The sequence below is a fragment of the Rhinolophus hipposideros genome (genome assembly GCF_964194185.1).
Source record: "Rhinolophus hipposideros genome assembly, chromosome: 3".
Lineage (NCBI taxonomy): Eukaryota > Metazoa > Chordata > Mammalia > Chiroptera > Rhinolophidae > Rhinolophus > Rhinolophus hipposideros.
In genome coordinates this window covers 40,869,049-40,885,517 of record NC_138049.1, presented here as the reverse complement: position 1 = coordinate 40,885,517, position 16,469 = coordinate 40,869,049, and the positions used below count along the sequence as shown (strand labels likewise).

The 16,469-nt window shown below is 32.2% G+C and overlaps 1 protein-coding gene across 1 annotated transcript in view; it reads left to right on the top strand.

The window, feature by feature from the left end:
• RFX6 (regulatory factor X6) overlaps nucleotides 1-16,469 on the top strand; it is a gene marked incomplete at both ends in the record, with an annotated part of 55,126 nt that overhangs the window by 20,465 nt on the left and 18,192 nt on the right. The window contains one exon of the mRNA XM_081044556.1: nucleotides 13,194-13,301. Coding sequence (XP_080900682.1) covers nucleotides 13,194-13,301 — 108 coding nt within the window. The remainder of the gene's footprint in view (nucleotides 1-13,193; nucleotides 13,302-16,469) is intronic.

The window sequence follows — 16,469 nt, the reverse complement described above, 5'->3', positions numbered from 1 at the left end:
AAAAAGTTCTAAACAGTGGGGTAGGAAAAAAGGGCCAGCAAGATAACCGAGGAGAATTTAGACAAGTAAGAAAAAAGGAGAATATAGTGGCAGAAAAACAGAAAGAAAAAAATGCTTTCAACAGAAGGGAATGGTTACTACTATTATCGAGTCATTGCTAAAGGTCATCAAGATATAGACTGGAAAATATCTGTGGAATTAATTAAGTAGAGATAATGAATGACTTCAGGGAGAACATTTTCAGTGGACAGCTGGGTTTGATTGGTTTGTAAAATGAGTGGGAAGTGGTATTGAATGTAGAAACTTCAGTCAAGTGGAGAGTGATAATTGGAGAAGGACTTTTGAAATTTAGTTTGGTTTTTTTTGCAATTCTTTTTTTTTTTGAAATTTAGTTTTGAAGGATGATTAGATAATTGTCTTATGTTGATATAACAGATCCAGTAAAGAGTAGAGACTATAGATATGACAGAGAGGGAGGGAGAAGTTGAGAGCACAAGGTCAGTGAAGGGTGGACAGGAAACAGCTTCAGAATAGAGGAAGTGGCCCTAGAGAGAAGAAACACTTCTTTCATTAAAACTGTAAAGAGGAAAGGGTAAGTTCAGATGCAAATATATTTGTAGATTTTGTGATAGAAAATTAAGGTAGTTTGGTAGTTTCAGACTTTTCTCAGGAATTAGTAGACAGGTCAGCTGCAGTGAGTGAAAATCACAGGAAAACAAAGGAATTTGAAGAGTTTAAAGAAAGTCCCAAGTTCCTCTCAACCAGGATGCCCAGACAGAATGTAGCCCTAATGCCATTGTATATAAGCAATGAGCTCTTTCATGCATCTAAAATGGTACTAGCTAAGCGCTGTCCTTGGGAGAATTGAGAAAATGGTAATCCAAATCCTTTAGGACCTCCTTTTCTCACAGATCCCCTGTTAAGAGAGACTGGGAACAGTCTCTGAGGAAGGCAAGAAAGGTAGGACATTATAAAATTTAAATTGCAGACCCCAGCATAAATGCAAAATATTTAGGAGCAATCATAGTAAGGGAAGCCTATTACCTGTTTGAACAAAAATATAGGTATAATAGAAAATTTTAAATGAAAGACATAACACATGCTTGGATAAAAATGCTATACATTATAAATGTGCCAGTTCTTCTTAAATGAATTTAGACATTTAATGCTCTAATAAAAATTGGAGTGAGTAATTTTTGGAAATGTTGAAAATGTCTATAAACTTGAACTAGAAGAATATACAACAAGTAATATTTTAAAGAAATATAAACAAGAATAGTCAAAAGGTGATTTGTCTGGTAGATATAAAAATATTATATTATGACATGATGATACTGACCCAACTGTAGCTAGAACACATCAATAGCAGAGATAAAATACCCCCCAAAAGATCTTAGTATATATAAGAATTTAGTGTATGATCAGGAGACATTACAACGAATGAAGGAAGAAAATATTTTTCAATGAATTGTCTCAAGTCCTTTATGGAGGAAGATGGAATACCAAATAAATAAATAAAGTTATTCAGGGCACTGTGTTAGAAAAATAGACAAAATATTTCTATACCTCATATCTTTATGAATTTCATATAAATTATCAAATATAAAAAGAACAATTAGAAGAAACATGTATCTACATTTCTGGATGGAGATTTCAAAGGAAAAAATAAAAACAGAAATTAAAAATTTCTTTGTATCAAAAGAATCATATACAAAATTTGAAGTCAAGAAACAACTGAGGAAAATATTTTCAGCAAATATTACAATGGGATAATATCTTTACTACACAAAGAAATCCTATCAATTTATAAGAAAAATATGAACACCACAATCAATAGCAAAAGACGTGAATAGACAATACACATAAGGAAGAAAAGGCCAATAAATGCATGAAAAATGGACTACCAAATAAATAAAAATTAAAATAATATTTTAAATTATAAAGTTATCAAACATTAAAAATTATGAAGCAGGGAAAAGTATGGTAAAATAAGCTCTTTCATATCTACTGGTGAAGACAGAATAAATTTTCTGGAAAATAGTTGCAAGATCTGTATCTACTCTTTAAAGCCTCATACTCTCCCACTAATTTCACTTTTGTATCAATCGCACATAAAGAAATAATAAATATGGACAAAATATCATGCAAAAAATTGTTATTGACTACAGTGAAAAAATATATGCAACCTAAATGATTACATGATTTATATGACTTTTATGGGACCAAATATTGTGTCATTTATTAAAAGCCTATTTTAATGACACGAAGAAAAGTTAATTAAGAAAAACGGATACAAAAGCAAATACATGTATATGGCTTCAAATATGTAAAATAAAACTGGATATTTAGATATCATATCTAAGTGGCAGAGGATTAATATCTCTAAGTATGCTGTGAACTACATTAGCCTCTATCCACGGGTGGCTATTAATTACATAAAATATTCAGTTTCTCTGTCATATTAGCTACATTTCAAGTGATTAATAGCCATATGTGGCTAGTGATTACTGTATTGGACAGTGCAGATATAGAACATTTCATCATCACAGAAAGTTCTATCAGACAGCACGGTGGAATATGTAAAGTATTCAACTCAAGAATAAAAGACAACTTAATAGAAATATAGCAAAGTATACAAGTAGGCAATTCACCCAAGATGAAAAAGAATGACTAATAAATAGTGCTGGTGTTTATGGCGCTCATTCTTATTGACCAGCTTCTATAACATTTGGTCAATAAATATTTTAAATGCCATTTCTGCCAATATACGTAAAGTGCTCAATCTAAACTTTAATCAGGGAAATGCAAGTTAAAACTATAATGAGTAGTTATTTCACTATTATTGGAATAACAGAAATTAAAAAAATCTAAAAATATAATTGAGAATGTGGGGAAAAGGAACTTTTATAAATAGTATGAGGGATAATAACTAGTAGAGTTAAAGGTGCACACACCTTATAACTGCATTCCTAGAGAAACCTTCACACTGTGCGTAAGGAGGCATGTATGAGGATGTTCATAACAGTATTGTTTATAATCTCAGAATATTGGAAACTAAATGTCCATTATGAGATAATGGGAAAATACATTTTTATATATCTATACAAGGGAATGGTATACTTCTTTGGAAATGAGTGAACTATAAGAAACAAATTAAATTTGTCAAAACCTAAAGTTGAGTGAAGAAAGCTCATTGAATTTAGAAGGATACGTAATGTACGGTACGATTTTTAAAGCAATAGTATTTATTGCTTAAGAATGTCTACATATGAAAACCAAATCTAGAACATTATTTCTTGTGAAGAAGGAAGGGAATGAGATTAAGGAGAGCTACAGAAGCTGCTTTTAATATTTCAAATATCTAATCTTAATCAGGTGGTGAGTATATGGTATTTATTACTTTTTAATCTATATTTTTTAAAAAAGTTTTAAATAGTTCATAATATAAAAGCAAACAAAATCAACAACAAAGCAAAACAAAAAGAGGATGCTAAGAGTAATTATCAGTCAGTGTATGAATTTTGGTTGTTTTTAATTTTTGTCACAAATGTAGTGGTTTATATTTCATTTCTTTTAACTAGCTAAGGTACTGAGTTGCCATTATGTCTTAGGGAAAAGTCCCTCGATTTCATATATTTCAACCAGGAAGTTTTCCTGATAGCTTGAGTTTCCTTCTTCTTCACGTCAACCATTCATGTCCAGTTTAACAACTTTGTACCAAGATAAATAACAAATCCTCCCTTCTTGGTATATGCTTTTCAAATATTTGTAGACTGTTATCATGCTCTCTTTTAGGCATCACTTAGACAAACTCTGCAGCTTAACTCCTTTAATCTTTCCTCATAAATCAGACCCTCTTGCCTTCTAATCATATTGTTTCTTTTCTATAGGTTCCTTCTTATTTTCTTTTGGAAATAAGATTTTTAATAGTTTACTCAGGAGTACTGAAGTCATTAGTTAACAAAAAAAAAAAAAAAAAGACCGGACTTGTGTAGCTGGTCTCCGATATGGCACCTCCTTTAGTGCAATTAAAATGGGAAACAGTTGGAATTGAAATGATTATATTTTACTTTTTTTTTCTAGTTTATCAATCCCTTCTTTTTTTTGCGTGTTACATGTTCTGGACAGATACTATTATTTGATTTATACCAACTCTGTTCACAATTGTTAACATATATAAACAAATTACATTTTTAAAACTTTTCCTTGGGCACTTTTGCCTCCTATCATGTTTTGCACATGTTGCTAGCTTCTGTTACACAAAACTGTTATTTAATCAACATGAAAGCTTTAAATAAGTACTAAAATAAAAGATATATATTTTTTTATTTAATATGTGTTTCCTTAGCACTCTAACATTTTTATTGGAAAATGTATTATTTGTAACACATGCACATGCAGACACACACGCAACAATTTAAAAAAATAACCATAAGATAAAAACAAAAGATCTACCCCATGGTTAAAAGAGAGAAGTTCTCTGTGTGCCTCCATCCCAATCATTTCCCTTTTTCCCTGCCTACCAAAAGTTTCTGCTCTCCGGAATTTGATGTTAATCACTCCTTTGTTTTTTCTTGAAGTTTATGACTTATGAATGAAAACTTAAACATTGTGGTGATGATTGTACAACAATATGAATACTTAATACCACTGCACTGTATAGTTAAAAGTGATTAAAATAAATTTTATGTGTTATTTGCCCAGTTCATTATTACCCAATGTATTATTTATTATATGCCCTAGACAGAAACGGATTCATTTTTTTCTGACTTTCTGCTTTCAACATTAGGTTTTGTGTTTTATCGATGTTAATACATGTAGTTCTAGTACCTTTATTTGTACAGCTGTATAGTATTACATTTGATGAAAACATCACAATGCATTTATTCATACCACTATTGGTGGAATTTTTTTTTCTTCTGGAAAAGCAATATAGCTATGAACATTCTTCAAGTGCACGTGTGTAGGAGTGGAATTCTGGGTCCTAGGATATGCTTATGTTGAACTTTACTAGTTAAGGTCAAGTTGTTTTTCAAAACAAAATGTTGTATTACGTCTGTTCATCTTTGTGTGAGCATTCCTTGTGCTTCATATTCTCATAACACCTGATATTGAACATTTTAGTTTTTGCCAATCCAATGGGTGTAAAATGTAATCTATGGTTTTCATATGAAAACTGTTATTGAGAATTACATAAAAAATATGAGCTTGAATAACTTTTTGGATTTTTATTGTCCAATTCTTTTCTATAACGTAGTGCTTCAGATCACATAATTTTTCTATTTTAAAAAGTTGATTCTTAGGAGTTCTTTATGTATTCTGGACACTAATATCCCGTAGATTTTATGTTGTAAATAACTTCTTCCAGTTGGTGGCATGACTCTACATGTTGGTGGCATGACCCTACAGCCCCTTTTGATGAAGATAATTTTAAAATTTTATGGTCTGTGTTTTTTGTATTTTATTTGTTAAAATCTGCATATATTCTAGATCATAAATATATTTTTACATAGTCTTTTAAAAGTATAAAGTTGCTCTTAACACTTAAGTCCTTATTTCATCTACAATTGATGTTTTTTCAATATTTTGTGCTAAAATACACACAAGATTTGCTATCTTAATAGTTTTTAGTATACAGTTCAGTGGCATTAAGTGTATTCATATTGTTGCATAACCATCACCCTCCAGAGAACTCTTTTCATTTGACAAAACTGCAGTTCTATACTCATTAAACAATAACTGTCCATCTCCCCTTTTTCCAGCCCCTGAAAACCACCATTCTATTTTTTGTGTCTGTGACTGTGACTACTCTAGGTATCTAAGTGGAATCATATTATTTTTGTCTTTTTGTGTCTGGCTTATTTCACTTAGCATAGTGTCCGTGAGGTTCAGCCATGTTGTAGCGTATGTCAGATTTTCTTCCATTTTAAGGCTGGATAATATTTCATTGTATGTATATACCACATTTTACTTACTCATCATCTGTCAGTGGACAACTGTGTTGCTATCATGGTTTAGCTATTGTGAATAATGTTGCTAGGAACATGCATGTACAAATATATCTTCAAAACCCTGCTTTCAATTATATATTTCAAATGGGTACATACCCAGAAGAGGAATTACATATGTTAATTGCATCATATGTTAAGTCTATTTTTAATTTTTTTTTTTTGAGGAAACTCCATGCTGTTTAACACAGCAGCTATACCATTTTACATTCCCATCAACAGTGCATAAGAATGTCAATTTCTCTACATCCTCACTAAAACTTGTTAGACCTGTATATGTATTTTTCAATTGTAGCTGTCCTAATGGATGTGAAGTGGTATCTTGTGTGGTTTTAATTTCCTTTAATTAGTAATGTTGAATATCTTTTGATGTGCTTATTGACTATTGATATATCTTCTTTGGAGAAATGTCTATTCTAGTCCTTTGCCCATTTTTGAATAGAGTTGTTTGGTTTTTCTATTGCTGAGATTTACAAATTCTCTACTCTGGATATTAATCCCTTATCAAATATGGTTTGTAAATATCTTCTCCCATTCCATGGACTGCCTTTTCACTCTGTTGATAGTGTCCTTTGATGCACAAAAGTTTAAAATTTTTATGAAGTCAAATGTGTCTATTTTTGCTTTTGCTACCTGTGCCTTTGGTATCTTTTCCATGGAATCATTGCCTAATCCAATAAAGCAGGGGTGTCTAAACTTTTTTTAACGTTTTTTACAAAGGGCCATATGCAGTAAAATACACAAACAGCCAGGCCACTCACTCGAGGTGAAGTACGTATTGCCTCACCTGGTTTATTTAAGTAAACTAAATATATTTTTGGAATTTGCTATGGGCCAATTAAAAATGGATTGCAGGCCGCAGTTGGCCTGCGGGCCGCAGTTTGGACACCCCTGCAATAAAGCCTATGTTTTCCTCCAAGAGTTTTATAGTTTTATGTCTTATATTCAGGTCTTTTATCAATTTGGATAATTTTTGTATGTGGTGCTAGGTAAAAGTCCATCTTTAATCTTGCACGTGGATATCCAGTTTTCCTATTACCATTTGTTGAAATGTCCTTACTGTCTTTTTCCCATCAACTGGTCTTGCTGCCCTTGGTGAAATTCATTTCACCATATATATGAGGATTTATTTCTAAGCTCTCTGTTCTGTTCCATTGATCTATTTGTTTGTGTTTTGTAGTAAGTTTTGAAACAGGAAGTGTGATGCCTTCAAATTCTTTTTAAAGATTATTTTGTCTACTTGGAGTCTTTTGAGTTTCCATATGAATTATGGAATGAATTTTCTATCTGCAAAAATGTCATTGGGAAAAAAAAATGTCATTGGAATTACATTAAATCTGTGGGTCATTTTGGGTAACATTGACACTTGACATTATTAAGTCAACGTGGGATATTGTTCCAGTGTTTTGTGTCTCCTTTAATTGTTTTGCCATGCTTTGTAGTTGTAGACACAAGTCTTTCACCTCATTGGTTAAGTTTATTCCTAAGTATTTTATTCTTTTTGATGTAATTGTAAATGCAGTTTTTTTCTTAATTTCCTTTTTGGTTTGTTCACTGTTAGTATAAAGAAATGCAACTGATTTTTGTGTTTTGGCTTTGTATCCTGCAACTTTGCTGAATTTCTTTCTTAGTTCTAACAGTTTTATTTGTGGAATCTTTAGGGTTTTCTATATATAAAAACATGTTTATGAATAGAGATAATTTTATTTCTGTGTTCCCAATTTGGATGGTTTTCATTTCCTTTTCTTGCCTAATTACTCTGGCTATGACTTCCAGTACTATGTTGAGTAAAAGTGACAAGAATGGACACCTTTGCTGTGTTCCTGATCTTAGCAGAAAAATCTTTCAGTCTTTCATCATTGAATATGAGTTATCAATAGGTATTTTACATATGCTCTTTTATTTTTAGTTTTTTACTTTGTAAAGTGTTTTTCTCATGTCTAGGTGTTCTATCCAGTATTGGCATCTCCAAATGTTATTTTAGAATTATTTTTTCCTTTAATTCTATTAGTTTTTGCTTCATATATTTTGATGGTCTTTAGTAGATGTGTAAATATGTTAACTGTTATATCTTTTGCTGTATTGAATCTTTTATTAAGATATAATGTCCTCTTACATAATACTTTATAATTTAAAGTCTGTTTTATGTAATATTAGTGAAGTCACCCTTGCTTTGTATTGATTACTGATTGAATGGAATATCTTTTTCCATCCTTTCTCTTTTAACCTATTGTGTCTTTTAGTCTAAAGTAAGTTTCTTGTAGACAGCATATAATTTTTTTCTTTTCTGCCAATGTCCTTTTTTTTTGATTGGGGGAATTAATCCATTTACATTTAAAGTAATTACTGAAAAGGAGTGACTTCCTTCTGTCATTTTGCTATTTGTTTTCTGCATGTCTTATATTTCCCCTAATTTCCTTCATTACTGTCTTTTGTGTTTAGCTGATTTTTCTGCAGTGAAATATTTTAATTCTCCTATGATTTGCTTTGGTGTATATTCTATAGCTCTTTTCTTTTTGGTTATCATGGGATTACATTTAACTCCTAAAGTTTTAACAGTAAAATGAAACTATTCCAGCTAAAGTTCACAATATACAAAATTCTGCTCCTTTATAGCTCTGCCCCAACCCCTTTCAATTACTGATATCACAGAATTTCTTCTTGACAAGTTGTATGTTCAAAAATATACACTATATTTTTTATAATACATCAGTCTCTTACATTATGTGGAAAAGAACATGTGGAGTTAACAAACGAAAGTTACAATAATACTAGCTTATTTACTAATGATTATTTTTTAGAAAAATATATTAGTCTCTTAAATCATGTAAGAAACAGAAAGTGAAGTTAAAACTGTTGTTATAATAGCAGCTTGTACAACTATATGTATTTACCTTTTTTGAGATCTGTATTTCTTCATATGATTTCATATTACTGTCTAGTGTTCTTTCATTTCAACCTGCAGAACTCACTGTAGCATTTCTTGCAGGATAGGTCAAGTAATAAAAAACTTGTTCAGCTTTTGCTTATCTCTGAATGTCGTGTGTGTGTGTGTGTGTGTGTGTGTGTGTGTGTGTGTGTGTATGAATGTCTTAATTTCTCCCTACTTTTGAAACATAGGTTTTCCACGTACAAAATTTTTGGTTGACAGTTTATTTCCCTTAGCACTTGGCATGTATCAGCCTGACCTAGAAAGTTTCTGCTGAGAAATCTGCTAATAACTTTATTGAGGATCCCTTTTATATAATGAGTTGCTTCTCTTTTTTTGCTTTCAAGAGTCTCTATCTTTTGAAAGTTTGCTTATGATGTGTCTCAGTATGGGTCTCTCAGTTCATCACACTTAGAGTTTGTTGAGCTTCTTGGATGTTTGTATTCATATCTTTCATAAACTTGAGACGTTTTCAGCCATTATTTCTTCAAATACTCCCCCACTCCCCAAACCTTCTGGGACTCTCACAATATGTTTGTTGATCTGCTTGATGATATCCCATAGGTCCCTTAGATTCTGTTTACTTTTTAAAAATGTTTTTCTGTTCCTCTGACTTGATAAGTTCAATTGTTCTTTCTTCAAGTACACTAATTCTTTTTTCTGTCTATTCAAATCTACCTTTCACTCCCTGTAATAAATTTTTCATTTCAATTATTGTACTTTTCAGCTCTAGAATTTCTTTTTGGTTTCTTTTTAGGTTTTCTATCTCTTTATTGATATTTGCAATTTGTTCATACATCGTTTTATTTTCTCCATATCCTCCCTTAGTTCTCTAAACATCTTTAAGACAACTGTTTTAAAGTTGTTTTCTAGTTGGTCTACCTCATGGTCTTTGTTGGTTATAGTTTCTTTGGTTTATTTTTTTTTCCTTTGAATGGACTATACTTTCTTGTTTCCTTGTATGCCTTGTGACCTTTTGTTGAAAACAACATTTGAATCTAATAATGCTGTAACTCCGGAAATCAGATTTTCCCTCTTCCCAAGGGTCTGCTTCGTGTTTTGTTTTATTTTTTATTGTTGTAAGCTGTCTCCATACCAAGATCAGCCTGAGGTCTTTTAGGCCTTCTTGGGTCTTCTCAAATCTTTTCTCAGCCTGCACCTTTCCTTGGGTATGTGCAGTCACTTTCTAATTTCTCCTTAAATGCAGTTGCTTTTGCATGTCCCAGTGTTTAATATCTGGTTTTCAAAAGAGGGGAATAAACAAAACATGAAGGGAATGAAAAAGGAACCAATCTTTTAAGTCTCCTAGAAGTCACTTTAGCCAGTATGGGGGGCTTGAAAAAACGGCAGGTAGGGTGAAAAATGGCTACCTGTCTCTGTGTTTGTACCTCCATGATGAGAAACAGCAATCAGTGATCAGAACGAAGATCCCTGGTATTTGGAGCATAGGGTCCTTATTACTCACCCTGGTTCCCACAAGCTATGAGCAAGATGCTACTGCAACTTGTGTACTGTCTGCTGAGGGTGGAAGATGGTAGCTACTACTGATCTAAAAGCTGAAATTGAATCACATTAATTGCAGTTTATGCTCCAAGACTTCACTTGGAAGTCTTCAACAGACTTCAGAGTTCCAAAATAGTTATATCCGATAGATCTTGCCAGTGCAATTGTTATCTTGGTGGGGAGACATATTCCTGGTACTTCCTACTGCACCATCTTTCTAGAATCCTCCTCCTCTAATTGATGTTTTAGTGTAAGGTGAGATAGAAAGCCATTTTTATTCCCACGATGCCAATTTTATCATGTATTCATGGACCATTTCTTGGCAAATTTTTTCATTTTATTTTTCTTTTAGCCTATCCCTATGCCAATATCACTGTTTTATTTATTTAAGCTTTATACTACATCTTCATATCTGGTAGGCAAATCTTGCCAGGTTTTTCTATATAGTAGTGTTGTATCTATTCTTGGTTTTTTGCATCTCCTAATACATTTTAGAATCAGGTTGTTATATTTCACAGAAAATCCTGACGGCATTTGGAATTGTGTCAAAGAAAAAGATCAATTCATGTTGAACTGGCATTTTCACAATATTAAATATTCTTATTAATAATTTCTTTAATACCTTTGGTAAAGTTTAGTGATTTTCTTATGTTTTGCACTTCTTTTATTAGACTTATTCTTAGGTGTATTCTAATATTTATTATTTTATATAGTATCTTTTTATTGCATGATCTTAATGTTTGTTCCTTGATTTTAGAAATTGAAATGACTTTTACACTGATCTTGTATCCAGCAACTTTACTAACAGTATTTGTTAATTGTAAGAATTTTTGTGCAGTTTGTTTTAGTTTTTCAATATAAAGAACCATATCATTATATTTCAATATAATCAACCATATCAAGCTAGTTTTGTTTCTTTCTTTTCAATACTTAATTACTTTTATTGGTCTTATTGCTCTGGCTATTAACTCTAGTACACTGTTGATTAAAAGAAGTGAGAGTGGGCAACTTTATCTTATTTGTGATTTTCAAGAGAATGTTTACAGTATTTTACTATTGTGTATGATATTTGCTTTAGTTTTTTGATAGATATTCTTTATTGCATGATTAAGGGAGTTTTCCTTTCTATTTGTAGCTTACAAAGAAGGAGGGAGGGAGAGAGAGAGGGTGAGACAGAGAGTAAAGAGAGAGAGAGAGAGAGAGAGAGAGAGAGAGAGAGAGAGAGAGAGAGAGAGAGACAGGGATTCATCAATTGAGATGATTGTATACTATATGGTATCCCCCTTTTTTTTCTGTTAATGTGGTGAATTTAAAACTAACTGGCTATTCTCATCCTAATACAATGCTAGATTTGGTTTGCTAATACTTTGTTTGGTACTCTTTCAAGTATGATAATAAGTGATATTGGCCTAAATTTTTTTCTTTTTTCCCTGTTCTTGTCTAGTTTGGGCATAAGCATCCTGAAATGAATTGGGAATGGTCTTTCTTTTCCATTGTCTAAAAAATTATTTTAAGTTTGAAATTGTCTATGTCCTGAATGCTTGATAAAACTCACTTGTTAAATTTTCTATTTTTATTTTATTTGTGGAAATTTTTTTTATTACTAATTATAGTTGTTCATGGAAATGAGACTATTCTCATATCCTTAAATTTAATTTAATACACTACATATTGTAATTTTTTTGGTTTATATTTCTCTGTCTCACTTTTCCTATCTCACAAATTATATCTTGGGATAAATAAACATGATTTTCCACCCAAGAGAAAAAGTATAAAATTTCCAAAAATTAGAATTTATGTGCATTTTTGTTATGTTTATTGAATATTTTCATATTTTGCCAAACCTTTTCCTTACTTTAAAATTAAAATCTTTATTTTCTTTCATCCTATTATTTTCTCCTATTTATTGACAGTATCATTCTTTGACAGTGCAATGATAATTGGTTCATAAATGACAAATCCAAAGCATTCTTTGACAGTGCAATGATAATTGGTTCATAAATGACAAATCCAAAGCATTGAAAGCTTTTGAAACTTATCTTGAATTATTAAGGCTGATTAAATAGATGGATTAAGATCAACTGTGTAATCGTATCAATTTAGGATAGTACTTTATTCATTTATTAAAAAATATTTAATCAGAATAATCCTTTTCCTATCCATACTTGAAAATAAAGGCTAACAAGACTCACGTCTAAAACTTGATAGAGATGTGTTTTCCCCAAGAGATTCAAAAGAAGAAATAGCTGAACTTCGAGTGGGGGAAGGTTGAGGTGGGAAAGTCCAGAGTTTTACTTTGGGAATTAGAAGACTTAGACTCTAATTACAATCTACCACTAATTATCTCTAAGACTGAATACATTAATTAACTTATCAACTCATTTAGTTAATTCATAAATAAAGAAGTTGGATTTGGCAACTCTTGATTCTCTCTTAGTTAAAATAATTTCAGTAGCTCTAAAAGTAAATCTTTCAAAACTTATGTCATTAATAAATGTGAACTAAAATCTCAGAAGTTGTGAAAACTGTTCAGAACTAAAATCCAGAATAATAGGAACAATATCCTGATTATGAAACTATGTATGGTTTGGAAACAATAATTCTGCTGACATGTCTAGTTTATTCATTACACAGTTTATAAATAGTTGGCAGGATAAAGAAGAATGAAATTTTATAGGTTTCTATTTTATTAAAATTGTATTTTGGAGCCATATAGTTGATAATGACTTTCTTTTCATTTTTCTAAATTATAGGGTGGCTTCACTCGTAAATACTCACTTAGCTCAAAAACTGGAACACTTCTACCAGAATTCCCCAGTGCTCAACACCTTGTGTACCAAGGATGCATTTCTAAAGAAAAGGTATCAATTAAAGCTACTTCTCTATTGATTTTCTGATATACTGATTCCATATCTCACTTTGCTAGGAATCTCATGGCCCTTGCGGGATGCAATAGAAATCTGCATAATCAAACATAATTGACTGATTTATAGGAGTGACAAATGTTTACTAACATTGATTAAACACTTTCCAATTAATTATTTACCATCTCCATGCTAGTACGTAATTAGAAAGCAGTAAAATAAACCTTAAAAGACTAAAGATTATTTTTTATTTAAAACTCAATACTAAGGAATAAAATACTAGAATGTGTCTATCACGTGCAGTTTCTTTAATTATAAACTTTAAATTTTTGATTAACTCCATTTAATTTTAGTAAATAGTCATAAAGCTCTCTAGGACAGAATCTGTTTCTAAAACTCAGGGGAGATACCTAGATGAATGTAAGAACTACACTAGATGATCATAAAAGTTCTTTGCATTTCTAAAATTCTGTGCTGTCTTACATTTGAAAATTTTTTCTGAAAGGAAGAAAAATTTTTCATAGGATTCAGTTTATAAATAATCCTCAGTGTAACTTTTCAATGCTTATGTAATAAAATCTAAGGCTAAATCCTCTATTTCTGAACTTCTAGAGTCATTTACTGGGTACCTACTAGCTGACTAATAACAACATCCATTATTAAATCAGGGCATAATGATTTCTACATTCTTCTCTTAACTAAAGTTCATTTTTCTTTAGCATTTGAGTAAAACACCTTTGATAGTATATTAAGTCAGCTCGTATTTCTGAGTGGCAAAGATGGAAGAATATGATTAACTAATGTCCAGCTGTATTACTTTAGTAATGGCCTTTCTGTTGAAACCAGAAGTAAAATTACATGTTAATAAAAACGTTTATTGATAGATAAGTAGAGATGCACAGTAACTTCTGGGGTTCATTCTGGTAACAGACGTACTTTCCCAGTTAAGTCAAGGCAAATTATTGGAGGTTATTCTCAGGTGCTGACTCCAAGCAAGTCTCCTAAAGTAAGTCCACTTCCTACTATTCTCTTCTCCCATCACATTTTTAAAGGTTATCACATCGTGTTTTTTTACCTTATGGATGTAATGTGTGATAGTATGACTTCAGATTTTAGATACCTCCAGTAAATTTAACATGTGGAAGTTTGTGAGGAAATCTGTGGAGATCAGTGGGACAGCAGGGAACACAGTCCTTTGGGGGAAGATATTGTGGGTTACCTTTGTGGACAGGGTTGCTTACATGCAAATATTATAAAGATGTTCACTGTGTAAATATACCTGGTTGAGGAGTGGGGTGGGAGAGCAACAAAGGTAAAAAAAAAGAGGTGAGCAAAATGTTCCAATAGTTTATTCCAGTTTCTCTGCAGCCTCCAAGGAATTCCTTACCTGTCCACTTGATAAACTGGTCTACAGATCATTTTTCACTCAGGTATCCAGGTGCTTATATAACCCCTGGTTTCTAAATCCGTTCCCAGTGGTCCTTGAAGTGAGCACCAGGGACTACAGTAACAGTCCTCGTTGTCCCTTGAGGGCACTGGGTCCTGCCTTTCACCTCCTCAGCCAGCAGCCAAGTTCCCCAGGTAACATGACAGTTCCTAGAAAGAAGGGTGGGGCTGAAGCTCAGCACTTTAAACACTTACTTTCTTGAGGCAGAAAAGATGGGGACTGCCCAGTGAGAAGTTGGCTCCAGTGAGGGGTGTTGGCTTAAGCCAAAGGCCTGATTTCTGCCTTATCATACTGTCACTCAAGGCAGTTGCCACCCCCATCACATGCTCACTGCCTTTACCGGAGACAAACCTTGCCTCTGCTCCCACCCTCTATAATATGATGTTGATTCTCAGAAAATTGAGCAAATTTGTGTTTATAAATAATGCCAAGTATACTGCAATGAAAATTTATTGTCCTAAGGCTATGTAAATATCAAGTAAACAAATGAAGTACCAATAGTAAAATTAAAATTTTTTGGTGATTTGTGTATAAAGAATACATTTTGACACATATAAGTGGAAATAACTTGTGAAGGTAAATGTCTGTACTTTAGTAGACTTCAGAGTTCAAAAGGCTAATTTGTTGACAACTGTTATGAATTTCTTTCTACCTTTCATGCTGCCCCATCTTAAAATAAAATATTATTGCCTAGTATAGAGCATGTCTCAATGCATTAATGGTGACATATCCTGTTAGCGGTATCCGGTAATCAGCGTACATCCTTGAAGGTAGATTGGTAATTTGCATGTCATCGTTATACAGCTTTGAGCTATACCATTAAGATGTGTACTGACCCTGGGCTGCAGGGATAAAAGTTAGAGAGAAAAGTTGAGATAGAAATAACCATCACCATCACCACCCTAGATACTATTGGTATAAAAATAGCTAACATCAGTAAATTTCTTAACATATAGTATGGATTACTCCAACCACTTGACATGTGTTAATTCATTTAATCCTCATGACAATCCTATTAGATATTTATTGTTACTATCGTCTCCATTTTACAAGATGAGGAAATTAAAACACTTGCCCCAAATCACATAGATAATAAGTGGCAGATTAGAACTGACATTCAAATCCAGGTTGTCTGTGGGCAAAGCTCATACCTTTAACCTCCAAGCCGTGCTCCTGTTCACGCAGACCACACAACCAGGAATAGATGGGGACATTTCTAGCTTATAAAATAGTTTTAAATTTGAATATTGGTAAGTTGCTAGAATATTATCTAGTTCTAATCCATTCCAAATTTTAGAATATGTTTAAAACTTCATGCAATACAAATACCTGTCGTAACATGGAAAAAGACTTTTCATAATAGACCCTCAATTTTCAAATCTTTTTGGGTAAATGAGTTATTTGATATTGTTACTAATTTTAGTTAATATCTGGTAAAGGCGTTACTGTGTACCAGGCACTGTTCTATGAGCATCGTCTTATTTCATCTTAACACCATATAAGTAATATATTATTACTGTCCTACTTAAAGACAAAAGGCCTGAGGTTCAGAGTCAAAGCAACCTGTACAAAGTCATACATGGTAAGTAGTTCAATGGAACTGGGTACCCAAGTTTACCACATCACACTGCTCAAGCAGCCACAGAAAAAAACTGTGAAGAGTTGATGTAGTCTACCATTTCATGTTTATTTCTCCAATCAAAGGTAATTTTCTGATT